The sequence below is a fragment of the Pseudopipra pipra genome, chromosome 2 (genome assembly GCF_036250125.1).
Source record: "Pseudopipra pipra isolate bDixPip1 chromosome 2, bDixPip1.hap1, whole genome shotgun sequence".
Lineage (NCBI taxonomy): Eukaryota > Metazoa > Chordata > Aves > Passeriformes > Pipridae > Pseudopipra > Pseudopipra pipra.
The window spans coordinates 55,862,127-55,874,050 of NC_087550.1; the positions used below are offsets into that span (position 1 = coordinate 55,862,127).

General features: G+C 42.3%; 1 protein-coding gene and 1 long non-coding RNA gene across 3 annotated transcripts in view; one reads left to right on the forward strand and one right to left on the reverse strand.

Moving 5' to 3' along the window:
- TDRD3 (tudor domain containing 3) overlaps positions 1–989 on the reverse strand; it is a 94,461-nt gene extending 93,472 nt beyond the window's left edge. Inside the window, exon 1 of the mRNA XM_064645583.1 lies at positions 813–989. Coding sequence (XP_064501653.1) covers positions 813–853 — 41 coding nt within the window. The 5' untranslated portion in view covers positions 854–989. The remainder of the gene's footprint in view (positions 1–812) is intronic.
- A 184-nt stretch (positions 990–1,173) lies between these two features.
- The window catches only part of LOC135409690 (uncharacterized), a 58,938-nt gene continuing 48,187 nt past the window's right edge, over positions 1,174–11,924 (forward strand). For both annotated transcript variants that reach the window (XR_010428314.1, XR_010428313.1), the window contains exons 1-3: positions 1,174–1,353; positions 3,921–4,188; positions 10,361–10,427. This is a non-coding gene — a long non-coding RNA (uncharacterized LOC135409690). The remainder of the gene's footprint in view (positions 1,354–3,920; positions 4,189–10,360; positions 10,428–11,924) is intronic.

Consider the following 11,924-nt stretch of genomic DNA (forward strand, 5'->3'; position numbering starts at 1 on the left):
TTTACATCTTAGCCATACATGAAATCACAATCCAGGAGACCCACAAACAGCAAAACAGGAACATCCTCAGAATACCACTGGCAATAACCTTGCTTTGTGTGAGCAGTTTTTCTCAATTACATCCAAAGTCTGTCACTCTGTGCTTTGGTACAGTTAGCATTAACTTTTGTTTTGGTCAAAGACTTCCAAGTAGGTAAAGAAAAAAGTCAAAGTGACAACCAAGAAGCAAGTTACTTTAATCAGTAAACAAACATGCAAAAAACCAACAAAACAAATTCCTACAGTGCTAAATCCCCTCTAGGCTAGCAGATAAGAGTTTGCAGTAGGTATCTAAAAAGCACAACTCGTCAAAACGTTGTTCCAAAACGGACCTTGTGTGCCCAGCGATTAGGGCTGAGAAGAAAACACAACTACCCGAGTTCAAGCCTCACGTGTGCCTCATTTACCCTACATTAGTTTCACCTTTTTCATCTTCCCCTCCTTGCTGAAGAGGCGTACAGTGTAATGAACAACAGCACTGTGGTCAAGCGCCGGGCTTCCGGCAGAGCAGGCCCGGGGCAGGCAGGAGCGGGCAGGCCACCGCCGACCCCGGGAAGGGTCTGGGTTGGCCCCCTGCTCGGGCTGTCGGCCCTGCCCGCAGGGCGACCGGGAGGGCCCGGGAGCTGCTCCCAGAGCGAGCCCTCGCCGGGCCCCGAGCGCGCCGGGGGCAACACAGACCCCTCCCCGCAGCCGCCTCCAGGGCCCCCCGGGCCACCGCTCGCAGTCACCCCGAGGGCGCGCTCGGCGGCGCGGCCCAGCTCGGCCGCACTTACCAGCCCGACTCGGAGAGCGCCGCCCGCGCCCTGTCGGCCATGGCGCCGCCCGCCGCCGCTCACCGCAGCGCTGGGGCCGGCGGCGCCGCAGGGCCCCCCGGCTCTCGCTCGGAGCAGGAGGGACGCGGGGCCTGCTCGCTCCTTCGGGCCGCTTCGGGCGCTCGGGCCGGGCCAGGCCTGGAAGGGAGGGAGGGAGGGAAGGAGGGACAGGCGCGGAGGGGAGGAAGGAGGGAGGAAGGGGCGGGGGCGGCGCAGGCAGAGACGAACAAAGCCCGCGACCGGCGGCGGGCGCTGTGCTGCCTGCCGGGAAGCTGCTGCCGCCGTGGCGGAGAAGGGCAGCAGTGAGGGCAGCGAGGCAGGGGCGGGGCCGGCCCCGCGGCCTCAGGCCCGGGCAGGGGTAGTGGCAGTGGGAAGGGTTTATTTTAGGTGCTTTTCTTTTATAAATAATACTGTTAATAGTAGCGTCATGTTGAAAAGGACTTTTCCCCATGGCCTGCAGACGGGTGTTGCGGGTTAGGAGCGATTTTTAGCCTTCAGAAAGGTGAGGAGCGGCTGGAGGAGCTGGGGTTCTTCAGCTTGGAGAAGAGGAGGCCCGGGGGAGACCTTGTAGCTCCCCACAACTCCCTGGAGGGAGGCTGTAGCGGGATGGGGATCGGTCTCTTCTCCCAAGTGACAGGACAAGAAGAAACGGCCTCAAGTTGCACCAGAGGAGGTTGAGATTGGATACGAGGAAAAATTTCTTTTCAGAAAGGATGAAACATTAGAACAGGCTGCCAAGGGAAGTGGTGGAGAATCACTGTCCCTGGAATCATTCAAAAATTCCACCTCATGTAGATGTGGTGTTTAGGGTCATGGTTTAGTGCTGGACTTGTCAGTGCTAAGGTAATGGTTGGACTCAATCTTAGTGGTCTTTTCCAACCTGAATGATTCTGTGTGAAGGCCTGTGCTTATGGGGTTTGTCTGTTAAAGATGGAGTTTTCTTCATGGGTCATTCTCACCCTCGAGATGTTTCAATTTTCATGCAGCATCTTCAAGTCAAAGCTTGCAGGTTGGTAGGGTGGGGTGTTTTTTTTTTTCAATCTGAAAACCTCATTTTGCTATACCGAGTACAAGGCACTCAGGATTTCTACATACAACACTCTGGGCTGCTCATTCCTGGTATTCTCTTTTGTATCTATATACTCTGGGACAAAGATTTTGTCACCAGTGCATATGGTATCCTGTATGGCTGCTGTTTTAAAGACACATATATCTTTAAGGTGATAGTTCTTAAAAACCTTGACAAAGAAGAAGGAAACAAAACACATATTATTCAGACTCAACTGAACAATGTCTAACATTACACATACCCCTGAAGCTTTCCTGATCAGGAGCCTTAACAGAAAGGTGTACTCTAGCCCTAAAATAAAAAAAAAATAAAAAATTCAACTTAAAATAAAAGACTGAGATACGTGATCTCTGCTAGCAAAATGTCAAAACAATATTGCAATCAGGGAAGTTTTAATTGTCATGGTGGTCATTAAAAAATAAATTAGCAGAGGGAGCGTTATTAATTGGGAAAGTGCAACACTGCATTTTGATGTCAGTTCATAGAGAGCAATCACCGGAGCCATCTACTCAGAGTTTGGTAAAGTGAGCCAACCCAACCTTCTGTATACTTTATGGAGTGAATAACCATACCATGTGTTTGGATTTTCAGAGGTGGTGCAGTCGCAAATCATGACAAGGCTGTGGATGAATATGAGCTTCCAAAGGAATAATATCTAGGACAACTAGCTAACGTAAGAGCCTTGAAATAGACCTACTTATGTCTGTACCAAGGAAACTCCTAAATGAGTCATGAGGCATACCCTGAAGTTAAGAAGAGTCACACTGAAATATTAGTGGCCAAGTCACACCCTTTTTCCACACTTAACAGTAGCGGATACTGACATGGGAAAACACTAACAGGTAGGTGAGAGTGTAGTTCCAGTTCAGACACTTATTATGCAAAAGAAATGGGAGTAAAAGCAGCTTGCATTTGTAGTCTGACCTGTCTGCACAACAGATTATCAAGTAAAGGTTGTAAACATTATTGTAACTCAAAATGGGGTGCCCAGAGAGCCAATTAGCAAGGGATGGAGTATGACCTAGGAGAAGATAATGAGAATTACAGACTTTATACATTACCTCATGTTAGTTTACGACATGGAGGCTTTTGCTTACTTAAATCTTCATTGAAATCACCAGGCAATTATACCAGCAATTTATGCCAGCAAATGGCTAGCTGTTGCACCTCACGGGACAGACCACCATCTATAAAAAAACATAGGTGCTGTCCTTCTTAGAGGTCTGCAGCCATCTGTTCTAACAAATTCATTATATGCAAGCTGAGATGTCTGTATATAAATATATATACACACACAGGTACATCCTTTTGTACATAAGAGGTCCCCATTAGTGTTTCTCTGCCCATGGAGGGCACTACCTCATCTTGGCCGTTTCTAGCAGCTGTCAGCTGTGCTGTAGGAAGGTGAACAATTAGCTCCACGGTAAAACAGAAAGTGATACAATGCCTGCCAGGCAGTCAGAGAACCACAAATTGGAGGGATAAGACCCTCTGTGCCAACTATTCACAATAAAACACTCTTAGAGCATATTCTCTATATCAATCACCTTTAGAATAAATGACATTGCTGAAGCTAAGGAGCATCAGAGTACCTGGGGCTATACAGGGACCAGCCTAAACTCCCACACACTTGTAAGGGGCTCAATGCCTCTATAGCTTTCTCTGACAAATGTTACTCAAGATGAGTCAGTGCATCACTGTTCACAAAATTCACATGGACTCCCTCTGTCCAAATTGCCTAAAATGCAGTTCTTCTGGACTACTGCCCATGTGACGTGGGACAACTTAATCCATGACAAAGAGGTTATTTCACGATGCTCTGTAATTGTAAGTACTTGAAAGGTTTGGTCTACTCAAGCACCCCTCTTAGGGCACTGGTGAGACAGAGAACAGACAGAACTAGCACACAGGGCAAGACAGCAAAAGCCAGTTTCTGAAGCAGCCTTACAGGCTTACAACCTGTGGATTGATTCATCCTTGTTGCCTTTATCTCTTGCCAGTTCCAGGCCCAATCCTCTTGGTTCAGCAGTGAGCTCAAAACCAGGGAGCTGAAACTGTTGACCGCACCTGCCAGCAAAGGGCAAGAGCAGAAAGCTGCAATGCTCATTGTGAGTTATGGCATCATTCACCCCAACCTGGTGTGCTGAAACCAACAACAGTGGGATGGAGACCCTGCACACCAGATTCAACGAGAGGTCCCCACAATGGCGGAAATGCTGTTTTGGTCTCAATTTCTATTTTCATCTTTCTCCATTATGTTATCTGAAGGTAAGAGGTTGTTTTATCGAATGCAAAAGCAGGTGATCCTTAGCCTGGATCTGTAGCTGAAAGTAACTGGGCACTGAAGGTAAAGAGCCTTCCCTTCTGGTCACTGAGGCACAGTGGTTGTCAGGATGGGGACATTCATATATGGCACGATGATGCTGTTGTCAGCTCTTATGGTGCAAGGCTGCTTATCAAAATGTCAGCAGTTCAGACCTGAAAGTGCAGATGAACACTGTGATGATCACAAGGGTACCATGGATCACTAAGTACTGCAGAATGTAATCTCATATAATTATGGCGCTTCTGTCTTCCCTCATGGGCCAGCAGAAGGGCTTGTGTTTGTCAGTGATTCTGGCACAACTCAAACTACTGGTCCTCTGGACACTGAATTGGTAAACAGCCAGGGAGCAGAGGATCAAACAGCATATGGCTTTGCAGACTTTACCGGGCTGCAGTAAACATTCCAGCCCTGAACAGCTGTCTCTTGCCTCTAACAAGATTACTTTTAAGAGACTGATACCTTCTGGACTGGATGGAAATCTGGAAATAAGCATGCTGCTGTCAGGGCTCTGAGTGCAAGAGGCTCTGCAGCCTCTTCCCCCTGCCTTGGGGTTTGGCTGCCTATGCTCCATTGCAGCTCTGATATTATGCAGCTGTAGCCTTGGATCAGGCTGCTGGGGACAGAGCTGCGTGAGAGGGAGCTATGGGAAGCCTCTCAGGGGCCTCCTGCTCTTTGCTTGGGAGCTGTATTGAACTCAGGCCTCTATCCTTGAGACTTGCCTTAGGTATGCCTATGCCTGTCCATGTGCCTTGCTGATCCTGAACCACTGATTTGAATTGCTGGCTTGACCTTGCACCTGCTTCATCACTGCAGACATGTCTTGTAGTCTTGAATGCTGGCTGACACTGCTCACTAGCATGGTACCTGCTCAGATACTGTGGCATTGTGCCAACCTAGTGAGATCATTGCCCTACCTGCCTTGCTGTTGCCCTCAGCTCCTGGTTTCCTTCCCTTGTGGGACCACCCATGCTTGCTGCTTTCTGAGAGCTCCTATCCCAGAGCTATGAATGTGGTATGTTACACGAAGAAGTTAGTGTCCCTTTGGCAGTCACTTGGTGTCTGAAACCGATACACATGATACAACTAAACAAAACTCAGTAACAGTGGAGACTCTACTGAAAGCCAGCTGCCAGTCATACAGTCACTCAGTGACTTGCTGTCACAAGATAGCAACACTGCCCTCAAATAGAAGACCAGGTAGGGAATGCCTGGTCCTCTCTGCAGACTTCTTCTCTCGTGCTTCCCCTGACTTTCAAGTTGAATTTGTCATAGCTTGTCTCGGTGAAATAAAGGTCGATACTAATGAACACTGCTGGGCAGAACTGCTCATGAAGGACTGCATGTTGAAATTGTGCTATATATATGGGCAGACAAGTGAGGGAAAGCACTTTTAGGGCCTTCACATATGTGCTAAAGACCTTGTGGAGTAAGTGTCACACAAGAAGACACCTCATACAGTGTCAACTTTCAGCGTGATGTAAAATACCTGCAGGGATTTTACATGGATGGAACACGTTATGGTTGCCTATCCAGCCACATGGACATCCCTGTTAAAACTAGGCCAAATTCTCTAGAGTAGGACAGCAACAGCCAAAACAATAAGGTGATGGAAGCCTGTAGATTGACTTGTCAGAGCCATACAGGCATAAATACTATCATCCTGCATAGTACACAAACAGAATATGACCTTAACTATAAACATAGATTATCTTGGGGAGCACAGCAGTGAAGCAAAACAGTGACTACCTATTACACAGCAATGTACGTGGCTGGGTAGTAACTCTGTATATTGGGTTTGCTACTATTACTATTAAAAGCCGTAAAGTTTTCATTTTTTTAATCCTCAGTACCAGAAGACATCATCTCTATTGAACACTTTGGGGCATAAATGATCTGGCAATCTGTGTCAGCACTTGACTTAATTGCAAGGTGAGAGAAAATGACTGAATAAATAATTACAGTTTCCTCATGGAAATCTAACAAGATTACTTTTGGATTATAAAAGATTCACTCTGTGGTTTTCCTCAAGTGTTGTTGTATGTTTGTGCTTGAGGAAAAGCGAGTTATTGGAAATCTATGCCAGACTCCAAATAAGCAGTTGACTTTCTATCCATGATTTAGTACACACTAAACAGGCAAGAATGCTTCTGTGCTATTTCCTGGCAGTGAAAAATTCAGATGTGGCAGCTTTTGCCTACCACTGCTCTTTCCCTGTAGTCTGCAGACCCAAAGCAGTGCAGTTTGGAAAAATAATTAAATTTCTTAACTTTCAGGAAGCATCAAAATCAACACTTCTAACAATCAAGTGCAATAACTGGGCATGCAGTTTGCTGACCTTCACTTATGAATGATTCCTTTCTCTTCTGAGTCTGCTTTTATTTATGTATCTCTTCTGTCTCTGTTGGTTTTAGTTATTATTCTGTTCTCTGTGCTCCTTCTTTCCTGCCTGTTAGCAAAACACAAGAAACCATAAGAATGTGAAAGAATCATCTGATCTTCGTAGTAGGTTTTTAATTTTTCAAGAGAGAATTGGGCCCTATTTTCTGAGTAACTGCAGAATTATAAAGGGAATTACTTAAAGCAGCCTTAGATATTTCAAGTTATGGAAAGCAACATATTCTTTTTCTAACTATATTTCAGCTAGCTCCTAGGTTCAATTCTGCTGTTCTCAAATGTAAAGAATGAAAAGAAATAGAAATGCTAGAACCCTGAGCAACTTCTCATTATTTGCAAGTATACACTTGGAACTTCCTTGGCTTGGATATTTATCCTGACTGCCTAAGACAGTTCAAATGGAGTCCACACAGCAACAGGGCATAAAAGCAAAAGGAAGAGCTTCAGAGACTGAAAAAGGTGCATAACCCCACATTTTCAAGTGGGCTCCTTTTGCAACAGTTGTTTAAAAGTTTTAATTCCTTCATTTCAGTATGAAATCGTAAGTTCATTTTTTCCACAACCTGCAAAAATCCTGATTCAGCACAGAAGCAAATATATGTGCTAATGCAGCAACTATTCTATACAGAATCCAACAGTTGACAGTCCGGGGGACACAAACACACTCTAGAAAGCACAGTGCTGTTTGGCAAATTAGTGAACCGCTGAGAATTGGCCCTCACCATGAAAAATGACCAAAAACAGAAAAAGGAGAGGAATGAGAGAGCTAAAGAAAAAGTTCTGGAGGAAGACCAAGGAAAATTGAGAGAATAAAGAAAAGTTGGCAATAACTTGGCCACGGCATAGTGCAGCAATTTGGGCTATCTGTGTCAAATGGAATAAGATGTGACGAATGAAAATAATCTCTTATCATGAAAATAATATGTCAAGTAATGTTGCTAGTAAGCAAACCAAAGTAGACACAACATAAAAACGTACAGAGAGGTCATTAAGGACTCCCTTTTTTCTTCTCATGCAAATAGCTTTTTGGTTTAGAGGGTAAATACAGATTTTATAAGTTTATCTTTTTCCCTCATCTGGCCACAAATTCAGAAATAAACAGTACTCTGTTCCGCCCTCTATAAAATTCACCGAGGCATTTCCTTAATTATGTTTACATATGCTCATGCTTGTGGGGCTACTGTGTGAATTGGGCACCTGGCTGAAAAAAGGGAAGTTGGAGAGAAGAAGTGCCGAGGTTTTTACTTTAAAGTGGATCTCTTTTCTGGTCTGATTCACATTACAGTCCACACTGCTTGTGTTGACATAGAGGTAGAAATTAATTAAGTCAGTACTGATGCTGGCGACAGTATATCATCAGATCATTGCCTCTCTGGAAAAAAACAAACCCATTACTTGAGGAGCAGTGTAGCTGCAAATTAAAGGTGTGAGGAAAACACATAACTGAGGGGCATATGAAAGGCAAATGTGAGAGGGACAGGAAATGTGTGTCTGGGAAAAACATTTGAAAAACAACAGAGGGATAGGAAGAAGAGGTATAATATATGATATCAACACTTGGACCAACTCACTGACCATTTCTATAGAGCCTAATTAAAACTTTCAAATTTTGTTGGGTTTGCCTTATTTTCAGATTTTCTGCAATTACTGCTGTAAGTTGCAGGTTTATTTTAACAGAACACAAGCATAGGCTAACACTTACTGCTAAAAATGAAACAGTTCTTTCCCATCAAAGCACAAGAAGCAAAGCAGCAGAGCAGAATCAATAACAGTTATTTACTAGCAGTTTATCTATTTCAGTGCTCACAACCACGTTCACTTAGCCCGATAAATAGGGTGGCCTGCTGTTAACAAATATTGCCTGAAGCAAAACACTAAACAATCTAAAAGAACCTTTTATACCTATTTTACATATTTATTTCCAAACATTTCCTAACAGCTCCAGTTAATGCATTAAGGTGCCCAGTCCTTACTGGCTGCACAAATCAGTCTTTCATGCTGACGCCAGCAGTATTACCATGGTTACATGATTAGAGTGGCTTAACCTGGCAGGTGGCTTAGCAAAATGCCCAGTGCCAAAACAATCCTAGCACACAATCTATAACTTTCTATCAAACAAATTAGTATATTGCATGCTCTGTTGTCCAGATCATGGTAGGGTGGGTTATTTTTTTGTTTGTTGGTGGTTTTTTTCCTGAGTAACAATGTTGTTCTCAAAATTTTACCACTTATCGACAAAAAAATTGCTAAAAAATTATTTTCAGAAAAAAAAAAACCAAAAACAGTTTACTCACACTTTTGTAGATCTAAGACTCTCAGTAAAGTCAACAACCAAGGAAAAAAATCAAGTATTCCATAAACCGCAAAATTCCAATCTGAGGTTTATGTTTATAACTGCATTTAAGGTTGGACTTTAAATCTGGAAAGATCCCATACCAGCTGGAGGCTGGCCTGCTTTTGCTTATTTGAGAGGATTCTTTGGGAAATGCAAAGCTCTGTATTATTATTTTTTAACTGATGGTTTCAAAACTGAGATCCTGAAGTTTTGCTGATAGATTCAGCTGTAAACAGTTGTGGTTGGCAATATCAGAACTGCTCCATCATGGTATGAGAATATTTGGCTCCCAGGTATCCAGACCAAGTTATTCACATACAAATAGCAAAGTGTTCCATAGGACTGAAAGCCAGGTGCCTTCATGAGAGGAGAAAGTATCATAGGAATATAGAATGTGAAAACATAATGAACAGATCGGACTTTGGCAAACAAGGTACTGCTAGCATTTTCTTAGATGGAAGCTACCAGACTTTGCAAATCACAAACTAATACAAAGCCTTAATACCTCAGTTGGTATTATTTTAGCTTTAATTATAAAGATATTATAAGTGTTATATATGCTACATGCAAAAACGTTCCTTTGCTTCCTCCTGTTGAGTGGGGTACAATGCTAAAAGAGCAAAGAGGCAGTTTTCATTCTTAACACTTTCACACTCCTTGCCAAAATCCATTTTCTGATCTGAATATAAGACCACATAGTAGCTTAAATATAAATACCTAAGGTATAAGAACACCTCAGAGTGTGTAGAAGTTTACAGCTGTTTTGTAGTTTCATTCATACTATTGCCCTATATATTTTCTGTCTCACCTCTGAAAAAACTGATGTGTTGTTTTTCACAGCTTGTGTGCTATCTCCCCTTTCTCATGCTGATTTCACTGATGCATTGATGAAGCTCCAGTCCTCTGGTCTTTATACTGTGGCATTCAAGTTTATAGACTCTGAAGCCTGCCTTAGAAGTGACTCAAGTAATTTTTCGCATTGGAGGAGAAAGCTGAAAAGTCTTCAATATTTAAATAGAAACATAAGTTTCAAGTGAGGTATAAAGGCTTCAGATCTCTTAACTTAATTCATCAATTAACATATCTGCAACAGCTGGGGTTTGATCCATATTTTCAGAGAACAGTAATGTTGCTGATACAGCATTTCCAGTTCAGTCGCAGGAATACTGAAGTGCTTTTCAGAAGATAATTTAAAAAGTACCCAGTTGACAGGATGTTTCTTCAGGGAACCATTGATCGCATTCTCAAATTGCAACAGAACCAGAGATGGTCTTCATTTTAATTTCAATATCAGGAATGCCTTAAGTGACGATCACAGCTAACCCATTTTAATGACAACCCTGAACATTTAGAAGCTCTTATCTATTCAATATACTTCTGTGCAGAGCAACAAGAACAGATGGATGCTTCCTTAGCACCTGCTGCTGTGGGAGTCTTCTGAAACACTTGCAAGTAAGAAATTATTACTGCTATAAAATGTCTCTTCGTTTTATTTGTTTAGAGGATTTCTATAGAACATATATGCAATTTATTTTAGGCTTTCAAGTTAGGTTGTGCTTTTGGAAAGCTGAGGAAGGATCACTTACTGAAGGAAAGCTTATATCTATGCCTCATAAAAAAAAGGTTTTAGGATATTAAATTGAAGATTTACTGCAACTTGTTGTGTAAGGAAGCTAAGGGATGCACATGGTATGCTACTCCAGAAGCGGCGGAATAGCTCCAGGGCAAAGAGCCCAGTCCTGCAAAGCAGGAGGAGTCCCAGTGAGGAAGAGAGGGCTTTTTAGAGGAAATTATGGAAAATTGAAACCTAATGCTTTTCTGACTAGGAACCTCACAGAAAGATGAAGTGCAGAGATTTTAGTTCATAATTGTCCTAAGAGCTTTCCATAGGTGATCTAAATGTTTCTCTACTTCCACGGGTAGCCAAAAGGCGAGAGCCAAATTATTTCCTAGATTTGGAACACTGTTCTCTTCTGAAGTTATATGCATAATGTTTTCTTGGATTTTATTTGTTTTGTAGACTTTCAAACACAGTAGATTCAAGAAATATAATGTAAGTTCAAAGGACCCAAAAGTTATTAGAGACTCTAATGCACCTAGATTATTTGAGTTTCATTTTCATTATGCTTAGTGGTCAGAAATTGCCTTTAAAAAAATGAGTTAATTGCAATATGAGATACAACCCAAGCTGAAATATCAAAAGAAGACAGTCTAATTTATATATATATAAGGAAAAAAAAAAAAAAAAAAAAAACCAAAACAAACCATATTTTCCTCCTGCCATCTTTTGGCACAGATGTTGTAATAATTAATGCAGGTGATTAGAAATTTGAAAAATTGAGAGGGTGGCAGCATCTGACATAGAAGTGAGGTGTTTCTTCCAGTCCAGGCAGCCACTGGGGACTAACTTTGTAGCATATCACTCTGGTTCTGCTTTATACATCCACAGATTTAAAAACTGAAGTAACTACTCTGACAATTTACTCTGAGATTTCACAATACTTTACCCAGTAATCTCTGACCTATAATTTCTGACTGGGGTGGAGAATATATCTCAGAAAGACACACAATCATAATTTAATGGCTTCACATAGTGATAAATTCCTTAATTATTACTACAAGAAGGTAAGTTGTTTTGACTGTAAATTGCCATAATGCTAAAATGATGCATATTATTTTAGCTTGAATTGATATGTTTGTCTTCTAACTACAGAACTTTATATGTTGCCTTATATTGATTTCACAGTTCTCTGATCTAAGTCTCATCCCAGTGTACAAACTGACAGACTATGGTCAAATAACCACTGGCTTTCCTGTTGGCGAAATTTAATAAATGAAAGTCATTAATTGCTTCTGACTTTTAGGTGTGGTTTCCAAACCTTACCAAATTATAAAAAGATTCCAAAGAAAGCTGCAAGTATTTTTAAAGACCAGACAGAAGAAAATAAT